This window comes from Gossypium hirsutum, chromosome A10 (genome assembly GCF_007990345.1).
Source record: "Gossypium hirsutum isolate 1008001.06 chromosome A10, Gossypium_hirsutum_v2.1, whole genome shotgun sequence".
NCBI lineage: Eukaryota > Viridiplantae > Streptophyta > Magnoliopsida > Malvales > Malvaceae > Gossypium > Gossypium hirsutum.
The window spans coordinates 6,371,896-6,394,490 of NC_053433.1; the positions used below are offsets into that span (position 1 = coordinate 6,371,896).

The following is a 22,595-nucleotide window of genomic DNA, read 5'->3' on the forward strand; positions in this document are numbered from 1 at the left end:
ATTCAAAACCCAAATTAAAAGTGTTTAATTCTGCCTAACAAATACTCAACATTAGAAAGGGTACTCTTCCACAAAGCAAGGCACAGGACTAAATATGTTCTGGCACCATTGTTTTCCATATCATATTCCAAGCATTATCCCTCGGTTCTCAAGCATTTCCATCAAGTTTCTATAAGCATCTCGAACCATGTACCTATGCAAGCTTTCCCATATCCAGATGCACTAACACCACCGTCATTGTAATACTCTTAACCCGTATTCGTTACCGGAATAGGGTTACAGGAATGCTACAGCAAGTTAACAAAATAAACAAGTAAATCATAATCATTTCATATATAATTTCTTAAAAACCACAGAGTAATTGAATTACAATAATATCTTATATCTACAAGGCTTAAATTGAACTTTAGGGACTAAACAATCAATCTTAAAACCTCAGGGACTATTTTGAAACAAATTACAACATTTCAGGAAAATATAAAAAAATCCAAAAAATGGGACACACGGCTGTGTCCCTACCCTTGTAACTCACTGAGTTAGGCCACACTGTCACAGGCCATGTGCTAGGCCGTGTAACACATTGACTTAATACACATGGCCATGTCGCAGGCCGTGTGTGGTACATAGCAAAATGGCACAGGCGTGTCCTAGGTCGTGTGCACCTAAATGAACCATAAATATCAAGTTTATCATTTCAAGATTTCTTGGACATTAAGTAACCCATTTACTAGCCATTAGACCTATTCAAAATGACATTAAACAAAATTAAATAATATCATTTCAACCATCTTAAGTGCCTAGTCAATGTGCCCTCATTGGTACTACAAGTATACACACTTATACAATAATATAAATCGTCAACCAAAACATGCCAATTCACACAACTTAAATTCTAACCAATATGCCTATCATAGGCACCTCAAATCATAGCAATTCAAATAGACCTTTTAGTCATACATATACTACAAGTTTATATCAAAAACATCTTCCATCATTCATAATCCATAGCAAGTCATTATCTAAACATTTGCCAAATAAACTTCAAGACCATGTAGTGATGTTCAAGTTACCAACTTGCATTTAGGCTCTCTTTACATATATACATACCAAAACAAAAGTAATGACAAAACAAACCTATTACGTGCCATATAATCCAAAATAAACGTTTATGATCTACCGAAATCAGATGAATAATGTGACTTGAGTGCTAATCCAATCATCCAACCTTCAAAAGTATCTACAAGAAACATAAATTTATATAAGTAAGCTCATTGAAGCTTAGTAAGTTTGACGTACAAAAACAATAAATCTTACCAAAGTAAATATAACAATTCAATAAAAAATAATTCAACAACAAGTGTTTCCTGTCATCCACAATATCAAACCAATGAATTCCATAATTCAATTCAAAGCTCAAATAATAATCTCCAGGAAAACATTTATGTCCACAACGAGTTAATTCATGATGTCAAATACATGTCATGCCTTTCAAAATCATTAAATAAGTTATAATACAACAATTTACGACCCGATGAATGACTTACAGATACGAGTACACAAGTAATCCAACTGAAACACGTCAATCGCTCACAAGAGGTACTCCACCCGATAACATGCCAAACGCTCATAAGAGCTAATCCAACCGATAACACGCTATGATACTAAGTGCCTAGCCCACAGGATATACATCCGCCCCATAACATGCCAGATCATGATAGTATAACATGAGGGGGTGAGTATTCGATTGAGTCGAGTCGAGTCGAATCAAGTGAAAATTTTTTAGTTATTCGAGTTGACGAATCCTATTTTAGCAACCGAACTCAATTCAAATTTTTTTCGAATTGAACCGAATCAAGTCAAAAAATTTCAAGTCAAGTCGAGTTAACGAATCCTATTATTTATACTTAATGTTGTATTTACATGACCCATTATTTAACTAGTAGACGAAGTACAAGATTATTTAACGACATAAACAAATATAATGGTTTTGCCTTTTAACTTAATGAGTAAACATTTATCAAAACGACGTAGTTTTTCCTTTTAATTTAATGGTTTTGATTTTTAACTTTAGAAAATGTAAACATTTATCAAAACGATGTTATTGAAACCATTTTTTGAAATCGACTTTTTATTTTAAAACAAATGAACGAAAATGAGAGTCGTCACCAATCATTTTTATGAGGTGTGATCGGATCACCTCATAATTTGATCATTTTAATAAAAAATTGAGATTTACTAAAACGATGATTTTGGTTTACAAAATCTAGGAAATGAGTTCGAGAGTCAATTACGCACTAGGAAGGATTAGCACCCTCGTAACGCCCAAAATTGGTACCTAATTGATTAATTGATGTCTTAATATCGATAACGGAAAATTTAAAGAGAATTTAAAACACGATCCCCCTTTACATAATATCAAAATATCGTTTAGCCATATTAATTTTCAAGAAAAAGTCTTATTTCAAGTTAATCGAGAAGAAAGGATCGTGTCCTGTAAGTTAGGACACAATACCTTAAATCCTCGAAAACAAGAATGATCGCCACTTGGTCATTACTTAAATCTCATTTTTTATATTTTTAAAATAGATATTCAACTATTTCATGTTTTAGAAAAAGGCCATACTCTGTAAGTTAGGAGCACGACTCCTCTAATTCCAAAAATGATGAACATTGTCTTGTTTTTTTCTTTTTCTTTTTTTTAACATTTTTCTATTCATATGATAAAACAAACACAACCTTTTAACTACATGCTTTTTAATTTATGTAGGCCTAATAATAAAATGAACGCATTTTTTTAACATGATACACGGTATGGATATTGACAAAAAAATAATATGGTAGCAAGTAAACAAAGAAATGATGATATTAAAATGATAGGCGAATAAATGAATGAACAAATGAACAAATAAATAAATGATAAACTAAAGATGCTATGCTTGTGAGTAATGATAATGTATCTATAATGATAAAAATGTCAATTTATAATAATAATAGCGATAATCATAATATTAATATGAATAATAAAAGAATATTAACAAATAATAATGATAATACTAATAAAACATAAAAAAAGGGAATTTAAATAACATAAATTTTGAATGTTAAAAAAAAAAGGGGTAAGGGGATAATAAAAAAATATAAAAAGGTCCACAAAAGGGTAAATAAGATAAACGAAAGATTGAATTGAAATTAAAATGAAATTAGAAGTGAAAATTATAAAGAAATAAATTAATTAAGTAATAAATCAAAATAAAGGACCAAAATAAAATGCGCGAAAAGAAAAAGGGACTAAATGGGAAATTATCCAAAACTCTAAGAGACGCGTCATTCTCCAAGAGTTCAGCAGACAAAGGACTAAATAGAAAACAAATTAAAATTAAGTGGTGCAATCTAAAAAGAAAAAAAATGAAATTAGGACCATATTAAAAAGGAGTTTGAAAGCGGAAGGACCAAGGTCTCAAATAGGCCACAATCGCAAAAACACGTGGATCTAGCTAGCTTGTGGGTCAGGTCTCGGGTCCCATAAAAAAGACGTCATTTTGGGACGTTTAGGGCTTGAACGAAACTATGTTGTTTAGGGGTCCCTATTTAAGTAAAAAATGTTTCAAAAATCATTTCTAAACTGTTTAAAAAAATTATTTTCTCTCCTTTTTTTCTCTGAAAGGGGCCTTTAAGTCCGACCATAGAAATGGCAGACCTCTGTCGTGGCCGAAAAATCGCCCAAAAACCCCTTTGAACCCCCTTTTTGCGTAGAACTCCGATTCAGAGTCGAAAATCCTAGACTAAAGCCAAAACTCCCCCCCCCCAAAAAAGGAAAACCTTTCAATTCTTGACGTCCTTAGCTACGGCATTGGCCGAATCCCTAGGGATTCGACGGCCTCTCGGACCAAAGGAGACACCAACAGTGGTGCGAAGACAAAAAGGCAGGCAAAAGGTTTTATTTTTATTTATTATTTTCTTTTTTCTTTTTTTTTTGAATAAAAAAATGGAAGGAAATAAACTACCTTTGTTTTTTGCTCTCTGTTGTTTCAAGATTTTAGTTTTTATATTTCTTTTCTTTTTTGTGTTGTGTAAAATTACATCTCAAATCTCTAGCTTTTATAGCCAATTATACATATATATATTTTTTCTTTTTGTTGTTTCTGCCATATTTATCGTCTGTTTTCTTGTTGTTACTGTTCTGTCCTTTTTCTTTCTTTTTGCAGGCGGCGGTGTGCGGTCAACGGAGGGGAGAGACCATTGCTTTTGCCATTTTGGTGCAATGGTGGCAGATGAGGCGTCAGACCTCAAGATGAGGGGTCTCGGGTGGCGTGCCTGCTGCCTGCTAGGGGAGGGTTTCTGGCTTTTCTGAAACTAGTTTAAGTTTTTAAGCCATTGGGCCATTTTTTTTTGTATTTTGGCTTCATTTTTGAGTCATTTTGTAATTGAACTTTTAATAATGAACTTTTATTTATTTATTTATTTTGGGTTTGGCCGAGCAAAATTGGGTTGTTACAACGTAGTTTTGCCTTTTTTTAACTAAATTTTCGGATAACTCAAATTGTGTAATTCATATTCGAGTTAAATTAAAAAACTTAATTTTTTATTCAATTTGATCTGAATAATTTGATTAACTCAAATAACTTGAAATATTTAATTCAAAATTTGAATTTTTTATCGAGTTTTTCGAATCGAATCGAATTTTACTCACCCTTACACGAGGGTTCGTAACAAAAGCTGAACCTCAGTATACTCGGGAAAATATATATATCACACCACATCAATTTCCACTCCAACCCCACGTAACACACCATCATTCATTCATACTCTATCTCGCGTTCATCCAGCCTAAGTACCAAAATCCAATAACATTTTCCCCAACATTATAACATCAATTAAACTATTAAAATAAACTATTTCAGATTATATCATCATACAATTCATATAAATATCAAATTATCAAATTTTCCTTTTCTACGTAAATCAACAAGATCTTGATTAGAGGTGTGTATGGACCGAGCTAGGCTGGGTTGGACTCAACTAAAAATTCAGGTCTGTTTGCTAGGCTCGGGCCCGGTCTGGCCATATTAATTTTTATATTATTTTATATAATTTTAAAATATATATAATACATCAAAAATACTAAAAACATCAAAATAAATATTTTCCAACAAATTGAAAATAAAATTTAAAAAATATGTATACTTAAATAACACTAAGATATATGCAGCTTAACAAGCAAATGCCTCTAAAATAATAACAAAATTAACAAATGTCTTTAAAATAATAACAAAATTAACAATAAAATAAGTTTTTGTATAATATCCAAACAATAACAATAAAATAGTAGCAACATAATAGTAAAATGGTAGCAAAATAGGGAGAAAACAATAAGAAAATAATATTAAAAAAAACAATTTTTTTTTTCCTTTAGTGAATTCGGACTGGGCCAAAAATGCCTTACTCGAGGCCCGGTCCCTTTTTTAAACTGGACTTATTTTTTTTGTCCAAACCCATTTTTCGGGCCTATATTTTAGCTCAAATCCTCCCACATTTCGGGTAGGTCTTTGGGCCGGGCCGGTGGCCTGTCCCATGAACAGGTCTAATATTGATCTAAAATGTAAAATTTTTTCAATATTAACTTTCATTTCATAATCCAATTTATTCTATATTTTATACCATTTTATTTTTCTAAAATTATACAATCGTCCTAAACTTTTACAATGTATGCAATTTAGTCTTTTAACTCGAAAATCATAAAATTGACCATTTTCTAGAGATCAGATTACAGCCTAATATTCTAGGCCCTTAAACAGTCTACAAAACACCTCTTATTCACCAATAAACTATGCAATTTCAACATTTTTACAATTTAGTCCTTTAATAAAAAACTAACTTAAATCACTTTACAAAACAACAAAAAATCATAATCAAAACTTTAAACACATCATTATCATCACAAACAACCAAGATTCATCAATGGTAATTTTCAAAATTTTTAACAGATTCAAAAACGAAGATACTAGCTAATTGAACCTAGTTGGAACGATCTTAAAAATATAAAAATTACAAGAAATAGATGAGAATTGAGCTCACATACGCAAGGAAAATGAAACCGAAGCTTGGAGCCCCCTTCAATGGTGTTTCGGCATCAATTTGAAGAAATGAAGAAGAAAATACCATCTTTCCTAATTATTTTGTTTTAATTTTAATGTTAATTACTATTATGCCATTAAAATACATGTTATTTTATCATTTTTATTCATATTGCTGTCCAACAATAATAAAAAATGGGCTAATTCTACGTAGGTCCTTCCTCATTTAATAATTAAGTTATTTAATCATTTAAATGTAATAATTAACAAGTTTTGTATTTTTTACAATTTAATTCTTTTACCTTAATTAGTTATTTAAACGTTAAAATTTCTTAATCAAATTTTAACACAATTCAAATGACTCCATAAATATTTTATAAATAATATTTACGAGCCAACACGACAAAAATTTATAATTCCAAAATCACAGTTCTGTCACTATTAAAAAACAAACTATTACAATCATCCTTATTTGGAGGTAGCATATTAGTAATATAAGCTAGTATATTTAATGGAAGCAAAGCACACAAAATGTTCAATTCCACTTTCCATCAAAATTTACTATATCTTTCAAACGGTCCAACCCCTATATAATGAATATGAAGAGGGCCAAGATCTGCAATCCAAATATCAGTCTAGAAACGGACTGATTCTCCATCACCAAACGACCATACAACCAGTTCTCCAAACTTGCCCCGAACTCTCTCCATAAAGCTTAACTATTATTCCAACTGATATTCTTTGGACAAACAAATATTATCTTATATAAATTTGTTAAATTATGATCAAATTTATAGATGATGTAAATGTTGCAAGCTAAATTTGTTAGACCAATAACAAAATGATAAAATCTGTAAAATTTGAAAGTTAAATTTAGTATTATACCAATAAAAATTATATACAATTGAAAAAAAATATTAATATTGTGATTAGTTGCTCACTTTTGAAGTCGATAAAGATTAAATTACTTTAATTTTTTAAAGATAAACTAATCTATTCAATATCAAAATTGAGAGGGACTAATAAATTTTCTTTTACTAAGATTGTACCTTTGACAAAATAATTAGGCAAGACTCTGATAATTTCTGAACTTTCTTCTTAATGTTAAAGCTCAATAATCTTATTAAGTACATATCATGTCATTAAACTATGCAAAATTAAAAAAAAAAGGTTTTTAATCATGTGATTAGCTTATTTTAGTATTATTTTTTACTTAATACAAAATTTAAATATTTTTTATTAATTGAAAAGCTCAAATTACACTGAAATTATTTTGTGGGTGTTTCTTATAATCTTTTATATTAATTAAATTTATAATGGGGAGAAGAATTTTGTAACAAGTATATTTATTAAAAATTAATTAACCTTTTAATTACAATAGTAAATTAATTATTTATCATTCATTATGTTTTGTGTTCAAATATAATTATGATTTTTTTATTGATTTTTTAATAAAAATATAAAATCATTATCATAAAATATAGAATATATTTTATTAATTTCAATTTCGAATCTCTTTAGGTAAATTTTTTTATTGATTTATTATATAAAATGATAAAAATACTTTCATAAAAATATAATTTAATTTATATATCAAAAAATATTTTAATAATTTTAAAATTAAATTAATATTAATTAATTTTTAATATTAACTCAATAAAACACTTAAAATAAATATAAATAAATAATATTTACTTTTACCTATATATTAGATCTATCTAAGGACTGGGTTACCAATCATACTAAAAGGCTCCTCTAAAAAATAAGAAAGTTTGAATAAATAGATAATGGCCAGGACTTAAAAAAAAAATGAGTCCCGTTTCTTTTTAATTTAAACCGGCCCGAATAACATGCCTGTAGTATAGGCCCTGTGCTTCCTTTTTTTCTCTGTTCTCTCTGTCCAATCTGTCGTTCCTCCTTGAAAACCAAAAAACAAGTTCTAAATCCCTAATTTCTAACAGCCCTATACTCCTCCATTTGCCTTCGCCAGTCCAATCTCCACCTACACCCACCGGCCGACCACCACCATCATCGTTCACCAGTCACCACCACTGACCTCACGGTTCACACCCACTGTCGCTTCCCTCAGTCCTCAACACACATTGCCTCCATCGACTTTTGTTTTAAAGGTATGAACATTAGAGTTTTGTTTTAAAGCTGTGAGCATTTTTTTAGCTTGATTTTGTTGAAAAACACAAATAAGAAATACTATCCCTAACTTCTAATTGCTGTTGTATTGGTTATGCTTTTACTTTTACTTCTCTTTTCTTTTTTTTGGGGGGGGGGTGGTGATAGATAATTTAGATTATTTGTTATTTCATGGGTTGTTATTGTTTACCATGTTCGTCATGAATATGTTACTTTTGTCTGCTTTATTTTTGTTGTGGTGAGTTCTCTGTTACTTTGGTTATCTTTGGTCCTTAGTAAGACTTTTATGTTGTGGTGTTAGATATCTATGCATATGTATGTATGCATGTGTGTCTGTGTATATATAATATGCATATATTTTGTAAACTACATAACTTCTGTCTTGCGTTTGGCTTAGAAACCTTTTAACGTGCATTTATGGGTAACATGCACAAACCTGAGCATGTTTCTGATCTGAACATTTGGACCAACTGTTTGTCAACTGCTTTAGTTATTCAAATTTTTTGTTTAGCAATCAAAATTTTGTACAAGTAGCCAAACTGGAAGCGAACTATGTCTGGATCAGTGTGCTTTTTTAAAACCGAACGCATATGTTTTTCTAGTGTACAACTTCTTCCAGGTTAACTAATGAATTGGACCAATCTGTGATAATCTGTTGGATGACTAATTATGCTGAGTATTGTATGGCATGGATAAGATTTTGAATTATATTTAATGATAAGGTTGGATATTAGCTAAATAACTCTTCTTATTGGTTGGGGATATAAGGACATGAGATATCTTCAACTGCAGAAATTGAGTCAGCATGTGATTGGATTGGAAGCTAAACACATTGATGTTTGTGCTATCACACGATAAGGAGTTGAACTGAAAACTGAACGGTAATAAAGGGCATAATTTGGACTGATAACTTGAATGTTCCTGCTAGTAGTCCCTGTTGAATAAACATTTGCCTGGAGGCTTGACTCTTGAGTTTAAATTTCCTTTGTTTAAGGAATTATTTTCTTACTTTTGCCGTGCACCTTTGGAAGGAAACAAAAGCATGGATAATAACCTTTAGAAAAGAAAAATAAATTACTTGGAAAATATATTTTTTAGATGTAAGGTTTTTATTTTAATTTATTTATAATATATCATTTTCATTTTAATTTTAATTTTAATGTTTTTGCGTCAACAATGAGTGGAAAAAATGTTTGACACGTAGTCACTAAGTAGAAAATGGGTAGAAAATAACCTTAAGCATATTTTTTAACTGTATTGAATTTGGGTTTGATCTGTTTTCTTTTAAATTTTCTGGGTTTCTGGTTTGGAGATTTATCAGTTCATTAACTCTTTTGAGATTTGAGATGTTAATAAGTTTGTAGCTCAGCTAGACTAGCCTTGCTTTATCAAAAGTTAAAAAAAATTGTTGGATTTTGAATAGGGATAGAAGGAGTAAAGGGGTTGTATTTTATTAGGTTCCAAATGGTAGGACTTTGGAAAGTTTATAGTAACCTGAGCTTCTGTTATTTAAGAAAAAAATGTATGACTTGTTTTTCTTTTCCTTTTTAGTTGGGAATAGATCATAGCTGTTATATTAGAAATTTCTGGCTTTGGGGTTGAAATCACTATAAAATTAATGCAATTTGGTAAAGGAGAAAACATTCTTGGTGGACGTGTTTGATTATGGTTTAGTTTACGGCTGAGATTTAGCAAGTATGATATTTTTGTTGGAGCTGAAATCTGGATTTATTGCCACTGTTTTGAGTTTATTACAGTAAGTTGCCTGGGACCAGGATTATTAACATCAGAATGGATGTATAATTAACTGATGAGTAATGATTATGTGTTCCCTAGAATTGTCTTCAGTTCAGCATGTATCATGTGCTGTAATGTTTAAAGATCCGGTGATAAGAGTTTGTTAAATGCTTTTTTTTTAAGTGCCTGGCCCCGAGTGGAATATTGGAGAAGTGGGCAATGTGGTGTCTGATGGAGGATTGCGATCCAAATATCAAATAGCCATCTGCCTCTTTGTATCTTCTCCAGATATTAAATCAGAAGTTAATGCTTGCGCTCTGCTTCACATGGAGTGCAAGTTTGGCTCTTCTTTTACATTTTTGTCAATATTGAAGGGCATCGACCTTAATTGCGATTAAAAGTTTTATAACTTTTGGTGTTTATATGGTTGGCAGCATCTTGATTTATTTATCAGTATCCTGTTATATTCTTGAACTGAAAGGCTGTAATTTCCTTTTTGGTTGTGAATAGATCATAACTGTTATATTAGAAATTTCCTGCTTTGGGGTTCAAATCACTAGAAATGTAACGAGACTTAGAGACAGAAAAAAATGCATTGTGTGATTTTTTTGTGTTTTATCATTTGATACACTAAAACATATTAAATTATAAACTTATCAGTACATGAAATTTTAACTCATAAAAAAAAAATTCTCTCATTTGAATTAAAACGAGTTAATACTTTTTTGAGATGTTTAAAAAATGTATATTTTATGCTCGTTATAACATCAACAGTCATTGAATTTAATAGGGAAGTATTGAAAAATTAAGTGTTTAATTTAACTTATGTAATTTCTTCAATATATTATTTATTTCCTTTATTTATTTTATTTGTTTTTGTGATTTTTGGCACAGTGTTCGGGCGATTTCCATTGACTATGAGCAGCGGTACCAGAGCCAGAAACTTCCGTCGCCGTGGCGATGATGTTGATGACGACGACAATGGCAACGATAATAAAAACAACCCCACCTCTACCACCGCCACCACAAACCCCTCATCTTCAAAACCTGCCACGAAGAAAATTCCGAAACTCCTTAGTTTCGCTGACGATGAAAATGAAGAAGAAACAACCAAATCATCCTCAAATAGAAGCAGAGATAGAGAAAGAGAAAAACCCTTTTCCTCTCGGTTTCCCAAATCCTCATCTGCCCACAAGATTACCTCCATGAAAGACCGCAAAAGCTCTTCTTCTTTACCTTCCAATGTACAACCCCAAGCCGGTACTTATACAAAAGAAGCATTACTTGAGCTCCAAAAGAACACACGCACCCTTGCTGCCCCTTCTTCACGGGCTTCCTCCATGTCATCTGAGCCTAAGATTGTTCTCAAAGGCCTTCTCAAACCCCAATCCCAAAATTTGAACTCCCAGCAAGAGAATGTCCCACAACATAAACTTGATAAAGATGAAGTAGAATCTAGGTTGACAACGATGGCGATTGGTAAAGAAGTAGATATGGATTCTTCGGCCTTTCCTGACCAGGCAACTATTGAGGCTATCAAGGCAAAGAAGGACCGGGCTCGGAAGTCTTTTGCAAGGCCTGCTCCTGATTATATATCACTGGATAGTGGGAGTAATCGTGGTGGTATAGAGGAAGAGTTCAGTGATGAGGAGGAAGCAGAGTTCCGAGGGCGGTTGTTGGGTGAAAGTGGGAAAAAGGGTGTGTTTGAGGTTGTTGAGGAGAGAGCAATTGGTGTAGTTTCGAGGAAAGATGAGATTCATGATGAGGATAATGATGATGAGGAGGAGAAGTTGTGGGAAGAAGAGCAGTTCCGGAAAGGACTGGGGAAGAGGTTGGATGACGCTTCAAATGGAGTTGTAATTAGTAGTAATACCACTGCTGGAGTTGCTATGATTCATAATATGCCTCAGCAACACCAGAAAAGGTTTGGGTATTCGACAATTGCTTCATATGGTTCGATGATGCCAAGTGTGCCACCTACTCCATCTTCAAGCATTGTTGGTGCAGCTGGGGCTTCTCAAGGTTTAGATGTTGCGTCGATATCTCAACAAGCTGAGATTGCTAAAAAGGCTTTACAAGAGAATTTGAGGAGGCTTAAGGTATCTCTATGTTCTCTACTTGTCTTTAAAGAGTTTGAAATAGAAGCCAAAGTGATTTAATTTTGATTAACTGTTAGTGGGTATGAGTTGGTATGTTTTAGTTTTGGTTGTTGCCAATAGTTTGTATGAGAATTATGCTTTAAATTGAATCCAAAGGGTAATCTAACATGAAACTGGAAGAACATGATAACTGTAGTCACACTTGTAAGGAGTCAATTGTTTTGATATTTTTCAAGCTTTCTAAAGTGGAAGGATGCTAGAAACTATTACTTCTGTGGTTTTGGTTTGTTTTCCAATTTTAGTCATTTATAGGCTTCGGTGGTGGGGCATTGCAATGAAATGGGTGCACTGTGATGTAGGCTTCCTTGATTGATTTGCATCAAAAGTTATGCTAGATGTCTAATATTATCTCTGAAGCTCTTGCCATAGAGTTTTTTCGAGGACTTAAATGACTTTTGATAACTGATTGATTGCTGGGATTGTTTGACTAATTGACGATGCTGCGTTTCTTAGTGATGCATTGAGTAAATGTGTTTTTGATAACTTCCAATTCAAATGAGATTGCCAGATTAGATAGTAGTACTTGAGTTCCAAACAAGTTGCCTAAGTAGTGTTGTTGTGGTGTTTACGTGGAGCCTTCCATTGCTTATGACTGATAGCTTCTTTTTAGTAGATTTATTGTTTCCCATAAAACTATGTGGGATTTGGTCGATAGTAAGATGTGTAGAACTTGTCAATAGCTCTTTGATACCCAAATGAGATTTGAATGGAAGGGCTCCATGGCTCAACTATTGTATCAACTTCTTGATGGATTTTCTAAAATCATGTAGTTACTTAATGGGTTAATCATACCTATTAAAGTTCAGGTTTTAACTTCGAATCTGCAACGCATGTAATGAGTGTGACATGACCATTGTGCTACTAAGTACAGAAGGGAAGTCCAATATGCAGGAAAGTCCATTGTTGCAATCAGTCCTTTTGGTGCTTATTTGTGTCATTGTTCAAGCTTTATTAATTCATTTCGTTGTATTGTTGAGATACGTATTCCTAATCTAGTTCTTGTTAGCTTCCCTAAACTATGGTCTTTACACTTTAGGATATATTTTGCTCAAGTTAAGTTTCGGGTTTTCTCAAAGGTCATTAGATGAGTTTTATTGGTATAGTTCCTGAACCTATTGAACACTTGTGAGAGGTGCTAGCTTTTGCTTGTATAGTTAGTTAGAGGGCATGACAAATTTGTAATAATGAATGAATCAAGGAAGTCGAATATTGTGCTTTATCCGCTTATAAACAGATGTATTTTTGCTCTTTCTATGCTACAAAATTAGTGTGTTTTTTAATGAAAGAAAAGCCTACTAATATTCTTTCTTTTATAAATATGCTACAAATTTTTTTGCATAGGTACTCTTCACTTTCAAATGTTTTTACCTGAGTTTTCATGTGCATTAAGAGATGTTTGAATTATTTGGTACCTAATCAGTTTTTATGTCCTTACCAGGAATCTCATGCCAGAACCATTTCATCATTGAGTAAGGCTGATGAGAATTTGTCAGCCTCTCTTTTCAATATCACGGCTCTTGAGAAGTCTCTATCTGCTGCTGGTGAGAAGTTCATCTTTATGCAAAAGCTTCGTGATTATGTTTCTGTTATATGTGAATTTTTGCAGGTATGGCTTTATCTGATTCTATATCCTGTTTTCCTGTGTGCCAGTTTCCTCCTTAATTAGATGTTTGTTTTGATCTCTCTCTGTCTCTTTTGGAGAGTACATATCTTAAATTTTAGAACTTTTTACTTTTAAAATTATAAGTGATGAAGTATTTAATAATAAATCTGATCAGCAAAAAATATTTAATAATAACAAAAGTAGGAAGTACATAAACTGAATGAAATATAATAAATGTTAAATTCATTTTTGATAGAATTCAATTCATATCAATCTCAATTACTATCTGGATATTAATTCTTTGTATCACTTTTTTATTAAGGATAATTTAAATATGTAAAAATAAAAGTTAGTGTCCTTTTACATCCAAAAATGTTTGAAGCACAATTTTACTCGTAGGCATGCAAACACACTGTTACACAGGATTTGTTCATGTAGTACCAGTGATCTCAAAAATAAATACTGAATAAGTAATTTGAAATTTCATTTGTGAAAAGCATATTACTAACATAAAATTTGAGTCACAAATATCAAGTTCTCAATCATTGATAGCTGCGAGAAACTGAATTAGCAAAAAGTACTTGTAAGCTATGAATGCACAATCTGAAAATTAGCTAAATATTTGAAATTACATTAGCACGTACAAGCATAATAAATTATTAAAAAGCCCTTTGGTTGGGATTTAGATGGTATGTTTAATACCACTTGATTTTTGTATTTAAACATGGTCTTAAGAATTTTATTTGTTTGGAGTGACTTCTTGTTAGATATTCAGGTTTCTTGAGGCTTCTTTTTCATGCATGCTTGTAACTAGACCTGTTTGTATACTGATGCTTATCTTTTTTACTATGACTTTCTACCCAGCATAAAGCTCCCCTTATAGAGGAACTTGAAGAGCATATGCAGAAACTTAATGAAGAACGGGCATTGGCTGTCTTGGAAAGAAGATCTGCAAACAATGATGATGAAATGCTGGAGGTTGAAGCAGCTGTGAAAGCAGCAATGTTGGTTTTCAGTGAACGTGGAAGCAGTGCCATAATGATTGAAGTTGCTACAAATGCAGCCCAGGCTGCATCCGTTGCCATTAGAGAACAAGTAAATTTACCGGTTAAGTTAGATGAATTTGGTAGAGATGTGAACCGGCAGAAACGTTTGGATATGGAACGAAGGGCTGAGGCTCGTCAACGCAGGAAAGCTCGATTTGATTCTAAGAGATTATCATCCATGGAGACAGACCATTCCTACCAGAAAATAGAAGGAGAATCAAGCACTGACGAGAGTGATAGTGAGGGTACAGCATATCGATCAAACCGTGACATGTTGCTTCAAACAGCAAATGAAATTTTCAGTGATGCATCTGAGGAATATTCCCAACTTTCTGCTGTTAAACAGAAGTTTGAAAAATTGAAGAAAGATTATTCTTCAAGCTATCGGGATGCTTACATGTCATTAAGTATTCCTTCTATCTTCTCTCCATATGTAAGACTTGAGCTGCTTAGGTGGGACCCACTCCATGGTGATGAAGACTTTTCTGATATGAAATGGTAATGGTGCTTAACTAAAGAACTTCAGTTATATTGCTAATTGAACTTAAATAGCCTGTTTTGAGTCTTTTGATATGGGCTTGCTGCCTTTGTTATCTTAGTTTATGGTGATTGGTGCTAACAAAGGTGCATGCTTCAATGAACAAACACATGATAAAGGTTTATTATTGTATCTGTTTCAATTAGAATTTATGCTAAGAAGTACCCTGTTTTGAATATTTTGATATGGGCTTGGTTATCTCGGTTTGATTGGTAGAAACAAAGGTGCATGCTTGAATGAACAGACACATGTTAAAGGTTTATACTTTGCATCTGTTTTAATTATTATTCGTACTAAGAATATCTTTCACCTTTGCAGGCATAATTTGCTATTCAATTATGGTTTTTGTGAAGATGGAAGTTCTGCACCTGATGATTCTGATGCTAACCTCATTCCTGCACTAGTGGAAAAGATTGCGCTTCCAGTATTGCATCATGAAATTTCCCATTGTTGGGACTTGCTTAGCACACAAGAAACAAAGAATGCTGTTTCTGCAACGAGTTTGATTATAGATTATGTTCCTCCTTCTAGTGAGGCTTTAGCAGAATTATTAGTTACTATCCGCTCTCGTCTAAGGGATGCCATTACTGATATTGTGGTATTTACTCTCTCTCTCTTTCTCTGTATATATATATTTATATCTCAATCTAGCTTTCTTTAACTCTGTGTGTGCACATCTGCAGAAAGGCATCTGTGCCTCTATGTGTGTCTTATCTTTGACTATGGACACGTTAACTCATAACTGTTCTTCTTATTGTGATTCTTTGATATTTTTGCTTCGCAGGTCCCAACATGGAGCCCACTTGTGATGAAAGCTGTGCCAAATGCTGCACGAGTTGCTGCATATCGGTTTGGGATGTCTGTTCGTTTGATGAGAAATATCTGGTTGTGGAAGGATATCCTGGCATTGCCAGTTTTAGAGAGGCTTGCTCTAGATGACCTTTTGTGTGGGAAAATTTTACCTCATATTCGGTGCATTGCTTCAGATGTTCATGATGCTGTCACAAGAACAGAACGTATTGTAGCTTCTTTATCTGGGGTGTGGGCAGGCACAAATGTCTCACTAGATTCCAGGTACTAATAGTCTGTTAAGGTGCATTAAATTTCCATAATTGCTCTCCACCTGCTGTGATCAAATTGGTCATCTGTGTTACCTATTGAACCGAGTAATTTTGCGCATCCATGGTTCAATTATGCTTGAACTGTTAAATAATCTACAAATTTGAATAAATATCCAACATCCTGCTCCTGTCATTCCTGGCCTCTTCCCCCGTGGATTATTGCTTGTTTCATCTACATTTTTTCTGCTTTCCCTGTTCTTGGTCTGTAATCATTGTTTTACTGTTTACTTTTCAAATTTATCTCTCTCTCGAAATTCACACCAATACGTTACACTCATAATAGAAGTTATATGTACATAATTATAACATAAAAGGCTCACCTTTTAAACGACTGCAAGGGTACTGGTCTGGTATTTTCCGACTTAATTACATGATTGCTTCTCGTTCGGAAGCTTCCTGACTTCTGCATCTCATGATTTTTCTTTTTTACTCTTTAAATGTGCAGTAGCAAGTTGCAACCGCTGGTGGATTGTGTGTTGTCGTTAGGAAAAACATTGGAGAGAAGGCATGCGTCAGGTGTGAGTGAAAGTGAGGCTGGTGGACTAGCTCGTCGGTTGAAGAAAATGTTGGTTGAGCTAAATGAATATGACAATGCTAGGGATATAGCGAGGAGGTTTCATCTAAAGGAAGCATTGTGAACCATGCCTTGTTAAGGATAAGATTTGATTAACCTCGCTGAGTGAGACTAGTAAAGTTGTCCAATGAACCGGCAGTAGGTGTTAGATATACATGAATAATATGGGAAGAGATCACCATTGAGACTTTTGTGGAATATGATTTTTTTTTTAATAGTAAATTCTCTCTGATGTTTCTAATGCAAATGTTGTAAATTTGATCTTTCTTTTCCGCCCCTTAATAGTTCTTACAAATTTATTCGGTATATATGAAGCCCCAAGAGCCTCAAATTCTGTCTTTTTCAAAGATTTTCTTAAAATAAGTTTATTTAGAGGGGTATTTGAAGGACAGAATTCTCTTTTTTGATAATATTGGAAAGAAGGAATTTCATTTCAATTATCTGTTCTATATTTCAGAAGAAATTTATTTATCATGATAAAGTTGGTGAGTGTTGGAATTTTTCTTAAAATTTACAATAAAACAAGGTGGGTGGCGTTTTGGAAAATTTAAGCTCGATTGTTAAGTTTGGGTTCGGCTTAAAAAATAAGTTTAAATTTTTGCTTAATCTCAGTTTAGATTATAAATGTTAAATTCAGGTGTAAATTGACCTATTTCATATTAAAACTTATAGTATCGATATTTAATTTTTTTTTAAAATTTTCAAAACATTGAACTTTAAGAGAGTGTCGATATTAGGTAGGATATTGATACTTTTGTGAAATGTATCAATACTTTATTAAGGTTATCGGTACTTTTGATATTTTAGATATATATTTAGGTTGGGCCTGGGCTAAGGGTAAAAAAGGGTTTATTCAAGGCTTGACTCATTTATAAAACGAGTATTGTTTTTTGTCTAATCTTATATTTCAAGTCTATATTTTTTGTTCAAACTCTTTTATATTTTGAATGTGTTGTCTTGTAATTGCAAATGAATTATCTAATAAATAGGTAAAATTTTTGAAAAAAAAATTTGTAAATGAGTTACTTGATAAACAAAAAAAAAAAATTGAAAAACGAATTCCTTCAGAATATTTGATCATAATTTTGGTAATCTTTCATGATTTTCAGTATTGTCTTATAATTTTTAGTATGACGTCAAAATTTCTTATTTGTTTTCAAAATAAAGGTTTAGCTTGAGAAATCAATTTTTAAAAGAAATAAAATATTTTTGCATACTAATAGAATTTAAAACTAATAAAATAAAAACATTAGTAAAAAGAAAAACATGAGGAAATATTAAAACATATGAGGGATATTAATTTTGGTTTGTGTTACTAAATTTGTTTTATTTATTTAATTCTTCATTTTTTTTAAAAATGATCATAAAATATATTTTTTTCCCTCACAAAATTTAGCATAAAATAAAAGTTATCAATTTTTTTCCCATGAAAATTTTTTAATATTTAAAAGTAATTAATTTTTACTCCAAAATTATATTTCGTACCAAATCATCATTTTGAAATCATATTAAAAGATTTAAGAGTATATTAAAAAATATGAGGAAATACAAAAAAAATTGAGGGAATACCAAAAATCATAACTTTTTTAGCATATTTTTTTCCATTACAAAATCTCATTAAAATTTCTTAAAATTTAAAAATAATATTTTTTTATTTACTCTAAAATTATATCTTATGCCAAACATTCTTTTCGAAATAATACCAAAAATTATGATAGTATACCAAGAGTAATGAGAAAGTACCAAAATTTATGATGATGTATAAAAAATCATGAGGAAGTACAAAAAAATACGAGGAAGTACAAAAAATTATGAGGGAGTACCAAAACTTAGATGTATAAAAAATCATGAGGAAATACTAAAAAATATGAGGAAGTACAAAAAATTACGAGGGATACCAAAAAATACGAGGATGCACAAAAAATTATGAAGATGTACAAAACTTATGAGATAATACAAAAAATATGAGGGAATACTAAAAAAATGATAAGTACAGAAAATTATGAGAGAATATTATAAAATCAGAGAAAGTATAAAAAATGAAGAAGGATGTACTAAAAATTATAAGGATGTATCAAAATGTACGAGGAAGTACAAAAAATTATGAGAGAATACAGAAAAAAAAAGAAGAGAAAGTACCAAAAAATATGATGATGTATCAAAAATTATGAAGATGTTCAAAAAACTATGAGAGAATATCAAAAATTACGAGGGAAAATTAAAAAAATAAGAGGAAGTGCCAAAAATTATAAAAGAATACCATAAAATATGAGGAAGTATCAAAAATTATGAGGGAATACAAAAAAAAATGAGAAAGTACCAAAAATTATGGAAGAATACCAAACAACAAGAAAAGATACCAAAATTTGTGAGGGGATACCAATTTTTGGTATCGCCTCAATAATTTATTTATTTATTTAAATTTTAATATTTTTTAAATTATTTTTTCGTTACAAAATCCCATTGAATTTTTTTAATATTTAAAATGTAATATCCTAAAACTATAGGACTATATTCTTTTAAACATCATCATCAATTTAGTCTTAACATTAGTGGATAAGGGCTTAGTATAACTTTTTCGGAACTAAAGTTCAAACCCCATTGTTACTAAGGATGAACAAATTAATGTGGTAGAACGTACTTAAGAAATGTTTGCAATTGTCAAATGGTTAAGTATCACAGTATAACCCTTTATTCCTAGGTTCTATCCACTTTGTTTACTTCATTTTCCATTCATGAAATTCGGCCAAAACGGGCCATTTACCAAACAGCCCTTGAAATTTTCATTAACTCAACCATTAAGTCCCTTTCCAAGCCACATGAGGAGTTCTAATTCAAATCTAACTCAAGTCCCTCGGTATTCCCTCACATATTCGCTTTGCACACGAACTTAAAATTTACAGTTTTGTCTCAACTTTAATTATTTTATTCAAATCAGTCCCTGATTAGGTTTTTAATAGTATTTAGAGAACTTGATTATCAATTATGTCCTGGAGTAGGAATAGAACAACGAAATATATGGATTATTGAATTACTTTTGATTGATTGATTTCTTGAATAGTGAATAATGTTACATGAATGTTATGGATACTCGATTGAATGATCCAAATGTCGTAATTGTTTGCAAAATTGCATGTCTAATTTATTCATGAATTTCATCGATTAGTTATCAGATTAAAGGTAAACAATATATAGGTTGAATGACTTGAATGTATTTATATTACTTTTGCAAGGATTGGATGATATGATCGGAGGAAGAGTCGACAATTTATCTACATTTAATTGTTTGTTGTGTACTCACAGTTATAGCAGGTTCTAATTGCGACGGTCTCGCTATGTACCCATAGTTACAGTAGATCCTAATTGCGACATTTTCATTGTGCTCTCACGGTCCCTTTGATAGCTCTTATCTGAGAGATGGTCGTGTTTCCGTTGTTACCGACAACTTTTATCTGCAATTACCCAAATCTGGATGTGGTATTAAGTCTGTGGAGGGAGTTCGAGACAACTCCTGATTTTGGAGCGTTAGTGGTTGGGGGTAGGACAAGTCATTTTCAAATAGATTTTTGTATGACATATGTGACAATTCATGCACACATTATTGAATTTACTTAATGAAACGATTGAATTGATTTATGTGCCTATATCTTTCGTGAACAATATGAATAACTCTAAAATTGATTCAATTGATTGTCTATGATTGAATATATTATTACTATTGCTTGACCAAGGTTGCAACACCAATTTACCATGTTTGAAATTGACAAATATTTATATCCGATTGCTATTCTTGATAATGATGTATGATGTGTATTTATTATTTAAAAATATAGCTGTGTGATTTGGTTTATTGTAAAGGAACTCACATTGAACTTCCAAAGCTCACTCCCCCAAGTTTCTATCTTTACAAATAATCCTTCAGACTATGGCGCAGACACGACACTCGAAGGGTCTCGGCTTGTGTTCCATTTTCTTTTCGTTAATGTTATTGTTTTTAATTCCTTAGGAGGTTGAGTTATTTTTGTTTTCTTTTATTATAAATTGTGGTTTGGGATTTGGTTTTAATTTAGTTGTTAAGTGCATCTCATTCAGTATTCATTATAAAATTAGGTTATTATTTGTTAATATTTGATTAAATGAAATTGTTTTATTAAATCGATTTATGTTTTAATTCTGCTGCTATTCCTAATAAGTTAAACTAGAATATATAAATAACATGTATGAACTTGAGTTTTAAAAGGAAAATTGATTTTGATAAAGATTGAGCCACTTTGGTGGTTAATGTAACTTTTCGAATTTAGGTCTACCGTCTAGGCCGGGTTGAAGAGTTTACAATTTTTTTTTTGTTTACTCCAAAATTATATCTCGTGCCAAACCTTATTTTCGAAATAATACCAAAAATTATGAGTAAGTACACAAAATCTAAGGGAATACAAAAAATTATGAACATATACCAATTGTTATGAGAAAATATCAAAAAATTATGAGAGTACACCAATTAACTTGTAACATAAGCTTTTTTCTTAAAGAAGCTCACAACAAAGCCTCTCTTATTTTTTGCTTGATCCTGATTAAATAAAACAAGGTGAGTGGAATTTTTAAAAAAATTTTATGTTCTAAAAAAAAACAATAATTTTTTTATTTTAATGACATTTAATTATTTCTTGATACAATTATGCTAAAACAAATATTAATATAAATTTTATTATCATATATTTTAAACAATATTATATATAAAGTGTAATTTTGTAATTATCTTAGGGTAGGATTTTTTCTATACCTAACCCCAACCCAACCTTAGAATTAGGCCCGTCTAGAACTCATTTTCAAAAAAAAAAAAAACCAACAATATCGGATTAGGTCGTTCAGTACCCGTTGGGTTTGAGTTTTTTTTTGTCATCCTTAATTGTAATGTACATTATTGTTTGGAGCATTTAGTTAACCAAAATCTAAGATTATCAAGGTAACCATATATTTTGGAATCATATTTTTATGTTTGGATAAAGGAAATTATCAAAATTTTCAAGATTCAATAATACATAGGATACTCGCAATATAACCTCTTAGAATCTTAAGTGCCCTTGATAATGTGACATTTTCTGTAAGTATACTTTCATATTTAATGAATGCGACTCATTTCAAACTAAGAATAAAAATTAATAATTAAATTCTCTAATTTTCGATATAATCTTCAAATAATATTTCAAATATAAGTTAATATCTTCTAAGCCAAGGAAAATTAAAATTTAGTCTATTTTATTTGTTTTCTTAACAAATTTATTGGTAATTTCTATAATATTGGTCAAAAATTTCCAACAATAAAAACATATAACATGTTTTAGTAAAAAAATTTTATTTGATACACTATCGATGAAGATTTTAAATTCCACAAGTAGGCTTTAGAATTTAGTAAAAAATAAAAAAAATAATTAAAAAAATCGGGACATTGAAAGTATTTGAACATTGCTTGTGAAATTAAAAAATTTCATTTGTAGTGTATCAAATATTGACCCATAAAATAAGGGTTTCTCCTCTTTCTTTTCTTGTCATCTTGATTAAAAAAGAAGCTCTAGGTGCTTATCGTTTCTCCTATAT

General features: G+C 31.3%; 1 protein-coding gene and 1 non-coding gene across 2 annotated transcripts; both read left to right on the forward strand.

Moving 5' to 3' along the window:
* The first annotated feature begins 7,920 nt into the window (after nucleotides 1-7,920).
* Nucleotides 7,921-17,241, forward strand: LOC107920221 (transcriptional repressor ILP1). The gene is made up of 7 exons (XM_016849808.2): nucleotides 7,921-8,203; nucleotides 10,854-12,058; nucleotides 13,557-13,724; nucleotides 14,586-15,265; nucleotides 15,624-15,903; nucleotides 16,090-16,379; nucleotides 16,872-17,241. Exons 2-7 carry the CDS (start codon nucleotides 10,877-10,879, stop codon nucleotides 17,062-17,064), a joined length of 2,793 nt encoding a protein of 930 aa, XP_016705297.1. The 5' UTR covers nucleotides 7,921-8,203; nucleotides 10,854-10,876; the 3' UTR covers nucleotides 17,065-17,241.
* On the forward strand, nucleotides 10,208-10,318 carry LOC121208811 (small nucleolar RNA snoR98). Its single transcript, XR_005903934.1, has one exon. It is a non-coding gene; the product is annotated as a small nucleolar RNA snoR98 (small nucleolar RNA).
* Nucleotides 17,242-22,595: the final 5,354 nt, after the last annotated feature.

Excerpts from the sequence above, each read along its gene's own strand:
- LOC107920221 (XM_016849808.2), top strand. The coding sequence starts at position 10,877 with ATGAGCAGCGGTACCAGAGCCAGAAACTTCCGTCGCCGTGGCGATGAT. Across the intron at positions 12,059-13,556 it reads AGAATTTGAGGAGGCTTAAG|GAATCTCATGCCAGAACCAT; the intron begins GTATCTCTATGT and ends TGTCCTTACCAG. Across the intron at positions 13,725-14,585 it reads TTATATGTGAATTTTTGCAG|CATAAAGCTCCCCTTATAGA; the intron begins GTATGGCTTTAT and ends CTTTCTACCCAG.